General features: G+C 43.0%; 1 protein-coding gene across 1 annotated transcript; it reads right to left on the bottom strand.

The window, feature by feature from the left end:
- Positions 1 to 712: 712 nt before the first annotated feature.
- On the bottom strand, positions 713 to 16,314 carry fbl (pantothenate kinase 3 fbl). The gene is made up of 8 exons (XM_080271249.1): positions 16,152 to 16,314; positions 10,269 to 10,447; positions 9,566 to 9,739; positions 8,870 to 9,040; positions 8,198 to 8,451; positions 5,282 to 5,417; positions 1,178 to 1,291; positions 713 to 828 (listed from the first exon to the last, which is right to left on the bottom strand). The coding sequence occupies exons 1-8, from the start codon at positions 16,258 to 16,260 to the stop codon at positions 757 to 759; spliced, it is 1,209 nt and encodes a 402-aa protein (XP_080127375.1). The 5' UTR covers positions 16,261 to 16,314; the 3' UTR covers positions 713 to 756.
- Positions 16,315 to 17,351: the final 1,037 nt, after the last annotated feature.

Below are 17,351 nucleotides of genomic sequence, written 5' to 3'. Positions count from 1 at the left end.
GAGTTCGGTAGTAATATGTGATATGTGTTCTTCTTATGTTGACTTCCATATTGTGCCTTTCAGTGTAATAACGAAAAGTGGTTTCTACTCCATTGAGCACTTTCTGTGTCCTAAGGCAGCTGGTTTCATTTGTCTTGACCTCTTCTCTCAACATCCTCTGCTGCTAGAATTTTACAGATCTCCAAAACAGGCAAATCTTGTTCCTCAACTGGATTCTGCTCAACAGGTTGCTCAGACCTGGCCTCTTGTGCAGCGTCTACTAAGGGAGGGGGGATGTTCAACATGGTAGATGGCAGTTATGGCCTACTCTTTTCCCCAATTTCGTTCACCCGGGGTTCAACTCGTTCACTATGGTTTTGTAGACCTGATTACCCCCTGCTTGTTCACTAGGCGAATCGTTTACTCTGAATACGTTCACTGTGCAAGGGCACTGTATATATATGCATACCATATATATACTGCATATATAATCCAACTTTTTGGCTACACTGGATATAACCCCTCTAATTTAGGGGCTGTATATAGCCCCTCTTATATTTAGCTCTATATAACCCCTCTAATTTAGAAAGTCTCTGAGCTGAATAAACTTCCTTGACAGCAGCAAGAGTAAAACACAAGGGACGTCTATCATACTCTAGGGGTGCATATATAAACAAGCAGCACAGTACTTGAATTTACAGAACAGTCTGTTTCACTAAAGAATACTACTATACTTGGACCAAAAAGTAGCAAATACTAAGAGGGTTGCTGGAGTCATCAGCCGGATGTTGTGGGCACATCTCCGGTTCGCATCAGCTCCAGCAAGCAACCCACAGTGCCAAAGTAACCCTGACAAAAACATGAAAATTAACATAGGTGGAAAATCATCATCATCATCCATTTCTCTTCAAATTGCCACTAATTATAATTATCATCATAAACATCCTAATATCTCTCTCCATATTAGTTCCAAAAGGCAAACAACAGTGACAATATAACACTGACATACAAAAATGGAAAAATATGTTGTGTGGAAAATCATCTCTGTGCTTCTTCAAATTATCACATTTATTCATCATCATCATCGACCAACAGATGTGAATTTTCCTACTTTTCTCCATTTACTGGCATCTTATCTAAACTTTATTCAGTTAAAGGTACAGTTAACAAAAAACCAATGGATGTCAACTCTGCTAACCTCATGCTCTAGGAATATCGCCTTGAGCTGTCCCCCCGACCAGAAATCCATAGCGTGTGCTAGCAGCTTCATCGAGATTGGGTTCACACGTAGAAAGTTACCCACAAACAGAACCTGCAGGTAAGTTGAAAATTTTGTTAATGAATATTCTGGTTCACAGTAGTCAGTACAGTAAATATCCTGTACTACTTTTACTCTAACTTTGCCTAAAATTTCCATCTATCCATCTACAATGCTAAGCTGTAATAACCGATTAGTGCTAGTCAGGAAGATGTGCTATGGATAAAATGCAAAGCCACAGTACAGTAATCCCTCCAATATCCGATGTAATAGAGCCAAAGGCATGTCCGGATAGTGGTCCTGTCCGGATATTGGGCCCCAGCCTCCTGGACTTGTACTTATGGACCTTAACTCAGAAAAACACCTATACAACTCCCTCTGAACATGCATTGCACCTATTTAAGACCCAAATCACACCAATAAGGGACATAAAAGACTGAAATAAATGCAAAAGAACCATAAAATGAGGTTTTAGAGGTGAGTTTCTACAATATTAAACATTCTGGGTACTTACAACAAGTCCCTGGCTCCTGGACTGGTAGTTATGGACCCTAACCTAGCCTAACTCAGAAAAACACCTCCCTACTGCACATGCATAACACCTAAGACACAACATATTCACACCAATAAGGGACATAAAAGAGTGAAATGAGGTGTTAGAGGTAAGTATGGAAAATACAGTACAATATGAAACATTCTGGGTACTTACAGCAAGTCCCTGGCCATCTCGATGAATAACCCGCCTCCTCTCAGACTCTGACAGTAAGAGGGAGTTCCTGAAGCACTTGCAGTACACTGTTCATGAAGTCTTGCACTGAACTTAGTCATTTGCACTCAGAATTCCATTCTCTTAACACTGCGCACTCTTGTCTTACTTGGGCTCCATTGTACCTTAATGAAACAAGTGTTGCACTCTGCACTTAGTCTTTCCACTCATAAAACCATTTTCTAAACAGAACACACTCTACTTAATTTACATTACATTGACAGTCAATTAAATCTTTGTCTTTTCACTCAGAACTCAAATTCCTTAACGCTATGCACTGTTTTTTTTTCACTGCACAACACTAAATTCCCGTGTGGTCTAGTGGAGAAGTTCTTGGCGTCTAATCACTGTCAGAGTCTGAAAGTAGCACATGCAGGTGACCTAGGGGTGCGTCGCTGGGTTGTGGTGATGGTGTACCCACTGCAGACGACTCTGAAGAGAGGCACAACCTCACGTCAGGTGATGACTCCACCGTGCCTGATGTGCTGGGCTGTGGCTCGGAGCATGAGGGCCTGTCTTGGGGAGGCAATGGAGTGGAGCCAGAGCTGGGCACAGCGGGGGTCATGGGCCTGAAAAAGCTGTCAATGTTTGATTGACACAAGGAGCGACAATTTTGACGATTAATGATGCGCTGCCTGAAAGCGCACACTTCCTCCACAAGTCCCAAGGGCCCCATCTCCCTGTCGCAGTCCGGGTGTTCCAGGTAGTCCAGAATGAACTCTAGGTGTTCCCGGAGTGCACTCAGCTTGGGGATGGCTGGAGTAGTGTCATGCTGAGAGGAGTCCGCATCATCGTCACCGTCCTCGTTGGAACCTTCAAGCTAGGTACTGACACCTACAAATGAAGATGTGATCTCGATATCAGACAATGTCTGATACCCAGGATCGCCCTCGTCGTCATCCAACCACTCACCCACTTCGTCCACATCAACATCATCCCCATGCTCACGTAGATGTGCATGGTAGTCATCCATGTCAAAACCTAGGAAATCGTACTCCACATTCGTTCCGAGAAGCAGACGAGACCAACCATTTTCTAGTCTTGACAGGGATTTCCTTCCATGCACTAACCCAGTTGTAGATTGCAGACTTGATGTTGTAGCGGTGAAGGTTTTCCAAAGTCTGCTGGTTTTGCGTGTCCCGTCCCTCCCTGCGCTCGTCCTCGTCCTCGAGAACAACCATCACCTCGTCCAGGAACTTCCGTCGGTACAGCCTCTTCGTTGCCACGATCACTCCTTGGTCCATTGGTTGGATGAGAACAGTAGTATTAGGTGACAGAAACATGCACCTAATGCGCCCATTCTCAGCCACCAACTCCTTGTCGCACGGGTGGGCAGGTGCATTGTCAAGGAGAAGGAGGGCTTTTACCTGGTCGCGTGGGATTCCCAGTGTCTTCGTCTGGTAATGGATGACCTCCTTGACGATATGGCGGTAGAACCAGTCTTTGAAGATCTGGGCAGTGAACCATGCCTTCAAAGAATGGTACCAAACGAGAGGAAGGACATCCATCACCCCACGAAGACACCGAGGCTGCTTTGCACGGCCAACAATAACGGGCTTAAGCCGGTGCATGCCATTAGCATTGGCACAACACAAAGCAGATATCAGCTGCTTGCAGAGCTTGCGGCCAGGTACACGCTTCTCTGTCTCCTCCGCTAGAGTGTTCGTTGGCAAAGAGCGATAGAATTAACCAGTTTCATCAGCGTTGTAGACTTGACCAAGAGTGAGGCCCTCCCTGTCAATCAAGCCCTTCACCTTGTGCTGAAACTCCTCTACTCCATCCTCATTGGCGTCCAAAGGTTCGCCATGAGACTGGACGGTTGGTAAGGCCATGTCGTAACTTGAACACGGAGCCAACCTTCGGATGCCTTGAAGTCTAGGGCGTCGTGAAGCCTTGCGAACTTCTCAGCAGCAGCCTTCAGCTCCATACCACGCACCATCACACCAGCAGCACATTGCTGTCGATACCAAATCAACGTGGAGCGGTCAACTTCTGGATACTTGGGAGTATACATCACCTTCCTCTCCATGTTGCGTTTGCTTTTCGACAAGAAGTCAGCTGTATACTGCATGAGTTTATCCCAGGATCTCTTGATATCAAACAAAGTAGATCAGGCCAGGTTGAATTCACAGAGGATGCGTGAGGTAGACCATCCCGCATCCAATATCTCCCTCTTCTTCTCCATAGTCAACACCACTCTCTTCCTCTTCTCAGGCGGTGGGGCCATCATCACACACACAAAGGAGAGGCACAAGCGCAGCAGGAGTGCCTGCAGCAGGTAAAGCACCACCACAAAAGCGAGCACGAGGGCGGCCATGACGACGAGCGTGCACACACAACAAGAGACGGGTGGTAAGTGGGGAGGATGCAGGGGCGCTCTAGCAGACGTCGGCGGAGCAATGCACCAGAACACAGCTGGCCCGCGCCGTGCGCGCCAACTTCAAATTACAAGCGGGAAAAAGTCAGATTTAAAAAAAAAAATTTGCGGTTTTGGCCCGTGTCTCTTCTTTGACCCACTGCGTCATCACATTATTCATTATTATATTTAATAACATAGTGCCCCACGAATCCTCGCCGCCTCCCGAGTACCATTCCTCCCAGTTCACCTCTTTACAATTAAAGTCACCCACCAAAATTATATTATTGCTTTTCTTAATTATTGTGTGTGTGTGTGTGTGTGTGTGTGTGTGTGTGTGTGTGTGTGTGTGTGTGTGTGTGTGTGTGTGTCAGTGATGGTGTTGGGGAGGGAGCAGGCAGCCTGCCTCAAGGTCGTTGCTATGGTTACCGGGCTCCCAGCAGCAAGTATGCCACATTATGGAAAATTTTCACGTAAACAGTGTTTGTGGTGGACTGCGGTCTTCTGGAAGTGTTATCATTGTGGAGGGGAAGTCTATGCCTTAGTTGTGTCACCGCACCTCTGCCACGCATACGGACACTAGCAAAAAAAACAACAAAAACTGCCCCCTATCCCCACTCACTTACTCTCCCTACATGCACTTCATGGACCATCTGATGCAATCAACTTGAAGTTGAAGGACTGGTGAGTATTATGACACTTTGTTTTTTATTTTTGGTTAAGTATTAGCTGAGATATGAAGGTTTAAAATAAATAATTTTCTCAGGAATGCCCGGCTGTGGGAAGGGTTGGCAGGAATACATGCTAGACGCGATGGGTTAAGCTATATAAAAAAAACTTTACAGCAAACATCTATATCACACTATTTAAATACATGTAAACAATGACAAAACAGGCAGTATGAAGGCAAGAGGAAAAATACCTTCTCAATTTTTTCATTAGCTGCAACCATTCTTGCTATGCTGCCAATGTTGTTTGTTATGGTAATTAATGTGGCACAAGCAAGGTCTTCCCGTGATACATTTGCTCTTTTCTCAGCACTGTTCATGTGACCGAAGCTGAAATGAAAAAGAACACAACCAATGGCAGAACATTAACAAAGTAAAGGAACAATTAATTATGTACTCTTGATAACAACATTCTGTTGCCTTTCTTGCATCTTTCTCCAGGACTTCACCCTTTCAGTAGGGTTACTGGTACATCATTTTTCACTCTTTTCAAGCTAACTCCAGACAACTTTCCTCACTGCAAGCATTTAAAAAAAAAAAGAAAAAAAAAAAAAAAAAATACACAGAAGCGAACTCAACCCTTATGAACCCATTCATTACTGTGTTGCTTTTCTGTTCAAGTGTGAAGCTAAGTGCAAACCATTTTTTGACCTATCAGGTGATGCCATGATTCAAGGGGCTTGAATGGTGAGTGAATGGGAGAGTGTCATGCATTCAACTGGGAATGGTCTGGTCAGTATCCTATTCTATCAGTTTTTTTTCTGGCTCTCTGGACCCTCTCTCACCCCATCTTGGGGTGGGAAAGCAGGTCTGGATGATGAAGAATGATGATACTGATACTGACAAGCTCAAAAGCATTACCATACTGAAGGAATTAAGAATAAGTTTGGTGAATCCACAACTAATGTCCCTGTTGAAAAATACAGTCATTAGTGTCAACTGTTGTGGAGTCATGAGGCTAAGATAAGCTGGAGGGGGAATATGACTTTTGTTGCCTGCTGTAGAGTGCATGGTGATAGAAAAAAATTTATCACAAGGATACACAATAAAAATGTGAATATTACACTACAGAAAAAATTATATCACAGTGGTACAGGATTAAAACTGGAGCACAGTTTTACACTACAAAAAGTTAAATTTCACTGTCAAAAAAACTATTTGGCACTATGTTATCAATGGTTAAGCACTATGAGTTACTACTTTTCAAGTAGTTCCTTATGGCTGATACAGTACAGTATTCATGTTTATTTTATTTCATATGTTATAAAGAGTTCCTCCTTTAGGCTGCATCATAAAAACAGCAGGAATACACATACCTAAGACATTAGCAAATATTTTCAAATATTTTGTCCTCTATCTCAACATGTAAAGACAGAAAAGGTAATGACACTTTTCAATGAGTGTACAAACACAAATTCAAGCTTGCACATATACAAAATACAGTATATATACATGACAGCAAATAGCACTATTGTCTTGGGCCAGTGCCAATAGCTCATTACAGGACTATTATCACACTAGTTAAACTCTAGTCTATCACAGCATATGTTCTGCACTGCCCATCACTGAAGACCAAATCCCAAAACAACTCTACTCTCCTGAACACCCATTACAAATTAAACACATCATACACCCAGACAACCATAGTCTGACATGACATCACAGACCAATTCTCCCACATTTCATACATACTTGCACTTTCATAAAACTTGCAACTAAATAAAACAGCCTTCCTAACATCCAGTATACTGTTCAGCAGCATCCAGTGATTTGTGTAAAGTTTTGCACTATATAGCACCTAACTTTTAACCCACTAGTTCCACCCCCCCAAAAAAAGAGAGCTTTTCTGTATCAAAGTTTGTTACCGCTGTAGTGATAGATGTACATGAAAGACCAATGACAGTGAAGGAAAAACATTATATTACAGTACACTGCTTAGGCACAAAAGTGTCAGCAAGGCTGCATGAGTGAGTACATGTGATGTCATCAGACACTGATGACATTATCACTAATATTTGTGGTGTCAAGAGTAAAACAGGCAGATGGCTAGTTGGTGAATTAGATGACGATAGGGATTTGTGTGTGTGTGTGTGTGTGTGTGTGTGTGTGTGTGTGTGTGTGTGTGTGTGTGTGTGTGTGTGTGTGTGTGTGTGTGTGTGTGTGTGTGTGTGTGTGTGTGTGTGTGTGTGTGTGTGTGTGTGTGTGTGTGTGTGTGTGTGTGTGTGTGTGTGTGTGTGTGTGTGTGTGTGTGTGTGTGTGTGTGTGTGTGTGTGTGTGTGTGTGTGTGTGTGTGTGTGTGTGTGTGTGTGTGTGTGTGTGTGTGTGTGTGTGTGTGTGTGTGTGTGTGTGTGTGTGTGTGTGTGTGTGTGTGTGTGTGTGTGTGTGTGTGTGTGTGTGTGTGTGTGTGTGTGTGTGTGTGTGTGTGTGTGTGTGTGTGTGTGTGTGTGTGTGTGTGTGTGTGTGTGTGTGTGTGTGTGTGTGTGTGTGTGTGTGTGTGTGTGTGTGTGTGTGTGTGTGTGTGTGTGTGTGTGTGTGTGTGTGTGTGTGTGTGTGTGTGTGTGTGTGTGTGTGTGTGTGTGTGTGTGTGTGTGTGTGTGTGTGTGTGTGTGTGTGTGTGTGTGTGTGTGTGTGTGTGTGTGAGTCCAACTCTGGGCATAGGCTTCACAGCCTGCTCTGAAGGTCCAGTAATCCTCCTGCATACCAAACACCTCTACATGTCACCACTTTGGCGCTAACACCCACCGTCCATATTGAATACATGTTAGGGCCGTCTCATGCTGGACTGGTGTACTGGTATTAGCAGGGGTATTTTTACAACATGTCGGCAGGTCTTCTGGTAGATCAGTGAAGTCTGACTTTATGAAATTCAAATCCTTAAACTGTTCCCTGCCCCAGCAGGGATTTGAACCTGGGTCTGGTAAGACTGCAGGCCACCTCTCTACCGACTGAGCCACCGCCTCCCCAAGATGACTATGCCTATTTTTCTCAGTTGTGGCAAGGGAATTGAAGTGTAGGTATCACAGTACAGCCTGAATTGTGGCTCACACAACATGGGTTAAATCATCCCTCAAAAACATTGCAAGACTCCCAAGCCCATGTATTCACCTCACCTGCTGGCCACAATGTCTCCACCAAGCCCAAACCTCTCATAATCTCCTCCATAGATGTCCCTCACTAGCTTATCTACTTTTTCATTGTTGCCACGCGCCGCCAGTTCAATGGCCTCCTCGAAGGTCTTGCAGCCGGTGAGAAGGCAGGAGAGACCCAGGAATGTGCCGCCTCCTAGGCTTGTCCCAGAGACACGTCGATAGTTGTCTGGACCATCAACGGCCAGGATGCTTACTCCAGACCCAACATTTACAACCTAAATAATAAGCACCTTTTCAACAGAAATCACAATACTTGCAGTCCTCATTTACAATGTACACTCAAAAAATTATCTTAACACAGGTGATAGATGGTTTCACAATGAGCACTGATGTTCTTAGTGTTTTCTTCCAAAGGACAATACTTCTAAGTGAGTGTTTAATTCACATTCTATAAGAATTTCATGCTATATGAGGTGTTGACACTAATGAAAGGCATTAACATAAATGTGATGTGACCGGAGAACATTTTCATATTCACCCAATGTTTAAGTATGTTATGGCAATATAACATACAGTACTCTTCTTTTTTTTATCATGTGTACATCCAGAAGAGGACAAAATGTCATAATCTTTACACAAAACTTGGCTAACAAAATTAACAACAATAAATAAGTACAAAACACTGGGACTCACAAGAAAGGGATATGGGTTGCTGAAGTCATATGTAACCTTGGTGCAGAGGGTCGGGTTGCGAGGGTTGAGGAAATAGTAGCACTCTCGGTCCATGTTGTTGTCCTCTATGTATTCAATGCCGCGGATCAGAGAGTCCAGCTCATCAAATTTGTGCAGGGTTAGGTTCATCTCCTGTTGGGACATGAAACTTTCACAAATTGTTATGGTCAGGATGTAAACAGTGTTATTGGAATGAACCTAAACAGAGTTATTATATCCTTCTGACTGACTTCAGTCTTTCACAAGATACTGGTACAAAATTTTGGTTGCTGTTGCTACTGTTATCCTAGCTTTACCTGGCTATGAATCTGGTGAACTGCAGGCTGAAGACGCTCTACAGTCCATCGTACTCTTTTCGTGTGACTAGGTGGATGCTGGGGGATGTTTGTATAACCACTGCTCAGGTATGGTGGTGCCAACACATTAAGGCATCACTCTCCAGCACCTAACACAGTATAGATACTCATGATGATGGAGACACCTTCATGTGAAGGCACCAATGTAATCAGTCTTTCCATCTTCTGATTATACCAACATCCCTTAACTACTTCCTTATCCCCCAAAAGAAGGTTGGTGGACTGAAGAAGGGCAACATAAGCCTACAGTCCACCAGATTCACGTTTCAGATGAGCCTGAGGCCACAACAACGATACTCACACGCTGAAATTCCTCCTCAAATTTATAAGCACCACCTCCTGTTGCACAGATGGTGGACGCTAGGCTGGCCATACCCTTACTCTTACACAGTTCCAGAAACTGCGGCATCTCTGAGGTTGGGAACCGGATGAAGTGTAGCGTCCCCGTCCTGTGCCCAACACTTACGTTATCCATCTGAAGCAGGGATCAAACAGTGCTGTATATCATCATCATCATCACCAACATTACCATCATAATCACCACCTTCATCATCATCATCATCACCAACATTACCATCATAATCACCACCTTCATCATCATCATCATCATCATCCCCAACCTCTTTTTCCCATTTAAGGACAGGGTGCGTTAGGGTCCAGAAAGTAACAAAAGTGAAAAAGACATGACAGAGGAAGAACTATCAACAGTATACCCAGTGCAATGGGCCACACATTCATTCACACACCACTGAAGCCACTAGAATCCTGATTCCACCTCAAAGGACTAATCAGTGACCACCTACAACATTTTGGGGGTAGCTTGCTTTGTTGATGCAGTTCACATTACTTATCTGAAGAGTCAATCTGCATACTGTCAAGTTAAAAAAAAAAAAAAAACAAGGGTGGGTGGGTGCCAAATGCTTCTCATGTGTTTCTCCCAACACAATTCATCCAACTAACTCTTTCATAAACAGCAAAATAAATACTCTCCAACCATCCCCTACTTGTAAATGTGCATCCCTGTGTCCAGTCTCCCCGTAGGCTGAGTTACTCTTGAGGTACCGTCTGATATTCTTTATGGTCTCCACCTCACTCTCCTCCTCTGCCTCACTTAGGTCCGTCGGCTCAAAATAAACAAGCTTCGTCAGTGTTCCACCGATGTCCATCCCAAACCATGGCATAGCTGCGAGGGGAAAGGGAATTAAAGCACATGAAAAAAAGCAAATGAATGTACACAGTTTGGCATGTGAGATACAGCCAGGATTCTGAAAATTTAATAGTGAGCGAATGTGTAGTCAATTTCATGGGACTTGCTGCTGACAATTCTCCTTCTATCATGACTTCTCCTTCCAGGTTTGCTGGACTGTACCTCACCCCATCCTCTGATGGCAAAAAGGGGTCAGGATGATGATGACAGCAGGTGCTCATTATCAGTTACCTTTTCTTTTTCTTTATACAATTTTTTGCTGTCGTCTCTGCAGTACACCAAAGATGTATTGTTTAATAAGATTCTAACATTATCTATAAAGGTGATTTGGTAGTTCCCCTTATTTACAGTATCAGCTGTCTGGGAGAAGTTGTGATTACTGTATGCTGGAAAACATCCCTGACATATGGGGAATATCGGTTACTATATCAAAGTGCACCACAGCTGGACATTTACATAACTTCCACATGTGGGTAGGGATACCAGGTGCTCAATCTCTCCCATTAAAAAATTGTCTGTAAGTTTTTTTTCATATTTACAAAGGGTGCCACAATTTAATCGCAATTTGGCAGGGTAGGACAGATGGATATGGTGGCGTCGGTGTGTAGGCTATGAAGTGCTCGGAGGAGTAATCTCACTTTGTCGGCCAATTGCTCGAAAACTATTGGATGTATCGATTTCCTATAAGAACCATGATAAAGAGCAGTAAATTCTATGTATGTACAAGACATAACAATGTAATATCTATGATAAGAATTCGTTGTTACGTAGGCAGGAATATTGCGCGCACATCACGAAAGTGACGTACGGACGTGAGTTCCCAGTCGTTTTTGGCAATTTACTCGAGAACTATGAGGCATATCAAAACCAGTATTAGGTCATTAGAAAGCTGGTGAAATTCTGCATAATATTATGCAATAAAAACATAACGTGCGAGAAAAAATCAGTTTTTGAGCTCCTTGATTTTTTTCAAAAATGGCTTTCAGTTTTTGGCTATTTTCTCGAAAACTACAAATCGTATCAACACCGGATTTGTCTCTTAAGAAAGCTGATTAAATTCTCTATCAAAACTTCTAATAACATTTTCCTATATGATGGAAAACGTTCGAATGGTGATGTTGGGAAGCGAATGTGATGTAGAAAAATGTTTATTCACGGCCGCCTAGTGTTGTTTTATTCGTGTTTTCCTGTTTTTTTGTGGTGCTTATCAGCTAGAACAAACATCGATGAATAAGGAGACATAGGTTTCATGGCAGTATATTGATGTTTGGGTGGTGAAAATAAGGAGAGAATACATGTTATTTGCCGCGCGCGGGCAGCTGGGCCTGGCGGCTTCGCAGATAAAGTCGTGCGCCGGAAAACTTACTGAAACTTTCTGTGCGCGAGAGGGTTAAGAAGTAAGCAATACCTGTATACAATTGTAGAAAAGGAGGTGGCCATATTCTTGTACATCTCCTTTTTCTTCATCACAGTCCCAATGGTGGAAACTGCAAGGCCTAAAGCACACCCAATCTCCAAGACTCCATGCCCCTCCTCATGGGGTCTTATAATTTCCAATTTCCTTTCCAGAATTAGAGTACTGTGCTGCTGCTTCTTTGCAGCAGGCTCTCCCAAGCTGGAGATCATGCAGGGCGCTTGGGAGGCATGGCGAAACAATATGAAAAGGTGAAGGGCTGCAAAAATATCCTCACATACAGCGAGGCTGTGAGGAGAGGAGGGACATGGACTCAACTGAGAAGCGCGCGGAAATTTGTTTACCAGAGAGGGGTTAGTTCATTTTCTCTCGGCAAGCAAGTGCAGCACTATGCACTGCGCCCATTTTTAATTTTTCATACAGTATTCCATTAACCCCTTCATAGCTGCCGGCCCTGAACAACACTTCACTGTTTCGGTGTCAATGATGATGAGTTAGGGCATTATAAAAAACTGCGAACAATTACGGGATGGGAACGAAGGTCACTGGTGTGTGTACATGACTCTACTCTACCATCCCATCTGACAGGCGTTCTCTTCACTCCAGATGTATTCGCCGATGTTTAACATGCTTATGTTACATGCACCCTAATATTGGGTAAGTTTCTTTCAGCAAGAGAACATAATTTACCACCCTCAAAATAGTCAGAAAAGTATAGAAGACAAACTAGAGGAATATGAACTGAATTGGTAAGGTCTTTAGGCTGTATGCTTACACGAAAGATTATGGGTTTTACAATTTTAAGAGATGATATGGAACAAAAATGTTGGATAATCAGAAAAAAATTACTCTTTTGTCCCACATGTTCTCGTAGGTTAGCATTCAGTTTCCCATTCTTCATTCGGTATCACTCTTCCCAATATATTTCAGACCGACTGAGCACAGTTATTTCTGCTCCTTAGAGTTAGTGTACATTTACTGCTCATTCTTTTGTTTGTTCTTATGTGTATGCGTGAGAGAGAGAGGACTGATACAAATAATAATGTATTCCATTATCGCTTTCATAGCTGCTGGCCCTGAACAATGCCTTACTGTATTGGCGTCAGTGATGTTGAGTTAGGGTGAGCTATAAAAAACTGCGAGCAATTATGGGAAGGAAATGAGGGTCACTGGTGTGTTTACACGACCATACTGTACCACCTCAAGCAGTCTGGTGTTCACAGTTCACTTCGTCCTAGATGTTTTCGGCCGATGTATACATGCTGATGTAACACGCATCCCAATTTTATTAATTCTTACATGAATCACAGCAAATCACAGGATGGGTTTAGGGGAAAAAAAAAAGCCAGGTGTGCCAGACGAGTCTTTTCACATATGTATGAAAATGAAATTGATTTTAGAACTTTAAAAAAAAAATAGCCCCAAGGCCGACCACGGGAGCATGCAAATATCTGAACCCACAGCCAATGAGGGGGATAAACATACATTTTACTTTAAGCACTAAAAGCACCTTACCAAATCAGTTCATCATGATAGTCTGTTATATTTTTCAGATTACTTCTGGGTTGGTAAATACAGTAAATGTTTCTCATTAAATCAGTTTTCCCGTCATTTTAAGCTGTTCTGGTGTGACAACTCTTGGTTTTTTCGTTAACATAATGGCGGAAAGGACTGTTCTTCCCTAAGTGTTTAACTAAACCTGGTCTAACCAAGCTTACCTGTACCTAATAATTTTAACCTAACCTAACCTCCAGTTGGGAAACTGGGAAACGAAATCCACCTTTGAGCACACTGAGTTTCTTCCAGTGCGCTGGAAATGATCGTAGGGGAAAGTGACAACAATAACTGGGAGGAAATTTTTCAACAAGAAAAAGTAATTTGCCAAACTGAAAGTTGTCAGAAAATTACAGAAACAAGCTGGAGGATAATGAATTGAATTGGTAGGGTCTTTCTGCTGCTTCAAGTGTACAATGAAAGACACAAGTATCTTCCCAAAGTCTGACGAATACAGCGTGAAAAAATTGAACCATTTGAAACATGCACTAGTAGAAACAGGGTTTTCATTGTATTTTGCCTGGTGTAAATTTTCTTCAGACTGAACTGGGAAGATAGTTGTGTCTTTCATTGTGAATAAATCAATCTAACAGTACTTGTGTTTTGTTTTCGCCAGATTAATTGTGATTTCAGACTATTCAGCTTACAGAGGTTGGGGGAGTGGACTTTCTGACCACTACCTTGGTGGTGGCCAGAATTAGGATTCAAGTAAGATGGAGGAACAGAAGAAGGGAAAGACGAGAGGAAGGAGTAGTTGCAAGGAGAGTGGAAAGGTTACAAGAGGATGAGAAAAGGGCAGAGTATAAGAGAGAAGTGGAGGAACGATTGGGCAAATATGAATTGGAGCAGATAGGAGACGTGGAAGGTGTGTGTAGGATATTTACAGAAGAAATATGTGCAGCATGTGATGTGGTGTGTGGAAGGAAGAGAAGACGGAGGGGGGTGCAAGGAACAGCATGGTGGACTGAAGAGGTGAGACAGGCTGTGGCACAAAAGAAGAAAGCATACAATGAATGGATGAGAAATAGGGGCGTGGAAGAAGTTGAGAGGCGGAAGAGAGAGTTATATGTAGAAAGAAAGAGGTGAAAAGATTAGTAAGAGACAGTAAGAAGAGAGTGGATGAGGAATTTGGAAGGAATTTGAGTGTAAAGTGGAGGGACTGTAAGAAAATGTTCAGGAAAGAGGTGAAAAGAGTAAGACAGGGTGGAAGTGAAGTTAGCAGGGGAGTGAAAGACAAAAATGGTAGATCACTAGCAGAGAAGCGAGAAAAAGTGAGCAGATGGAGAGAACACTTTAAGGAACTGTTGAACATAGAGGATGGAAGTAATGCGAGTATAAGTGGCTGGGGAATGGCTGGGAGAAGGAGGGAGGTGAGAAGACAGGAAGAAATCAGTAGGATAGAAGTTGTGGAAGCAATGAAGAAAGTTAAATCAGGGAAAGCCCCAGGAATTGATGGAGTGTGTGGTGAAATGCTGAAGCATGGGGGAGAGATAGTAGTAGAATGGATGTGGAAGATGTGCAGATTGGCCTGGGAGGAAGGTAGAGTCCCGGAGGATTAGGTCAGGTATAATTATTCCTTTGTACAAAGGAAAAGGGGAAAATAAAGTGTGTGGTAATCATAGGGGCATTTGTCTTCTTAGTATAATAGGAAAAATGTATGGTAGGATACTTATTGACAGAGTTAGAGAAAGAACAGAGAAATTAGTTGGAGTAGAACAGGGAGGCTTTAGGAAGGGAAGAGGTTGTGTAGATCTAATACAATCTCAACTCTTAGGCTACAGCTATTACCTATGACTGGCTGCAGCAGTAATTTACGATACTCAACGATACCTGACAGTGTGGCAATGAATCTCTACACTATTGGCACTGGTGGCACCTACCTACCTTGATACCTACCTACCTATCAACATCTAGGGTGCGTGTGAGAATTTGGGAGACGTTATATGGCGGAGGTGGGGCTGGAGATAGCTCTGTGGCTACAGTGAGGAGTGGTTGGAAGAAGTTCAGGGAGATGATGCCTCTCCTGAAACTGAAAGGGCTCTCCCTCCATGCTAAGGGATCTTTGCATGCAGCATGTGTTAGAAGTGTAATGCTGTATGGCTGTGAGACCTGGGTAGTAATGGAAGAGGACATTCGAAGGCTCAAACGTACAGAAATGACAATGTTTAGGTGGATGTGCAGTGTGCCCGTGTGCAAGGCCTGGGAAAGGTTAGTTTTACGACAGAAGAGCAGAGAGGTCGGATGGGACTGGAGTGTATTGGTGTTGTGATGAGGAGAGGTAGACTGAGATGTTTTGGGCATGTGGAGAGGATGGGGGGGATGATAACTGGGAGTAGAAAGTGAGAAATGTTAATGTTAGGGGTAGGGTTGCCAGAAGCATATTGAAAAAGACCTGGGACGAGGTCACTGAGTGTTACCTCAGGGATAAAGGACTGAATAGGAAAGCTGCCACAGATCGAGCAGCATGAAGAGTTGCCATTAGGTGACCAAGGCCAACGCATGCAAGCATGTTGGAGTCTTTACAAAACGAAAATGACGAGAATGAAAACAAAGGAAGAAATTAATGTAAGTTTATTTTCATAATTACCAGGGGTGGCATCCTGTATTCTCCACAAGGAAACAACAGGATTCTATGCTTAATTTCATTCTTAAAAGAGATGGCACCATTTAATTCCAACATGGAACCCACCATAATTTTATTTCCATACTTACGTGGGGTGGTATCCTGTGTGGTGTGGTGGTGTGAAGTAGCTCCATTCATCTCCCCAGTGGCCTTGTGTGGCCTGACTGGCAGCCCAGAATGGCCATTGGTTGTCGCCATCTCTCCATTAGCATCACTCTTGTCTTCACTTGCACTGCTGGTTGATGCCCTACAGCTCTCCCTCCTTAATTTACTTTCTCCTGGCATTTTCTGAGGAGGGGAAAAAAGTAAAATTCATCTATACAACTACTGTGTATGTCTTTTCTATCTTGCTTCCACTGCATCACTAATAATGAACCCTTCCAGCTTATGAGGGGGAAAGTGATGAGTAAATTATAGGTGATAAAGTGAAATAGTGGAGCACAGAAATGTACCAATAGCAAGTGTCTCTCAGCTCAGGAAATCAGGCAGCAAAGAAAAGTAACATGAAGAGAAGGTGAAATACCAAGTGAACCTTGTTCCTGACTATCAGGTAATAAATGGTGAACTGATGATGATGTCAAGTACATGGTCATGTGGAGGTGAAACTAAGCCAAGGTTACCCTATCAGCTGGTGACGTCTGAGATAACACATGGGGTGAGACAGCCAGTATTACTTAATGCTTACTGAATTGCATACACATGAGGAAATAGCTAATATTGTGTATACAGGAAGTCCTGAATATATATCACCTTTAATGTTCTTTTCTGCTATAAGTCCAATGTATGGGTGCCTTTACACTCTCTCTTTTGTCTGTCTCTCCTTCATTCTTTCCTGTTCCTTCTCCCTGTGGATGACTCTACACTGAGTGACAAGACAAATGGTTTCCTGTACACCAGGAAACCATTTACTACACTGGGTGGTAACCATATAACCAAATTATGGTGCCTGGTGGTTTGGTGGGTAATTGCAGTGCTCCAATCGGATTGAGCTGGTGGAGGTTTATATCCAAGGGATTGTTGGAGTTACTGCTCACGTAATGCCACTCAGGGATGAGTGAGGCTGGTCACTCTCATCTTAAATGTCAGGGTCAACTTGCCTAGCCCCGGCCTCCTACGCTCTTCATGGAGCAACGTAGAACTGGATGATGATGAAGATTACTTATTGAAGACCCACTGCTACATGTAAAGTTAATCTACCATTTTTCCCAATTCACAGCACCAACTGTACAGAAAAATTTGTGAAATTTTAGAATACTTACCGTACTTACAATAAGGACTGCCTGATATTT

Source organism: Coenobita brevimanus, chromosome 45, assembly GCF_032717465.1.
Source record: "Coenobita brevimanus isolate Jiangsu-jjx chromosome 45, ASM3271746v2, whole genome shotgun sequence".
In the NCBI taxonomy this organism is placed as follows: Eukaryota; Metazoa; Arthropoda; class Malacostraca; order Decapoda; family Coenobitidae; genus Coenobita; species Coenobita brevimanus.
This window is presented reverse-complemented; position numbering and strand designations above follow the sequence as displayed.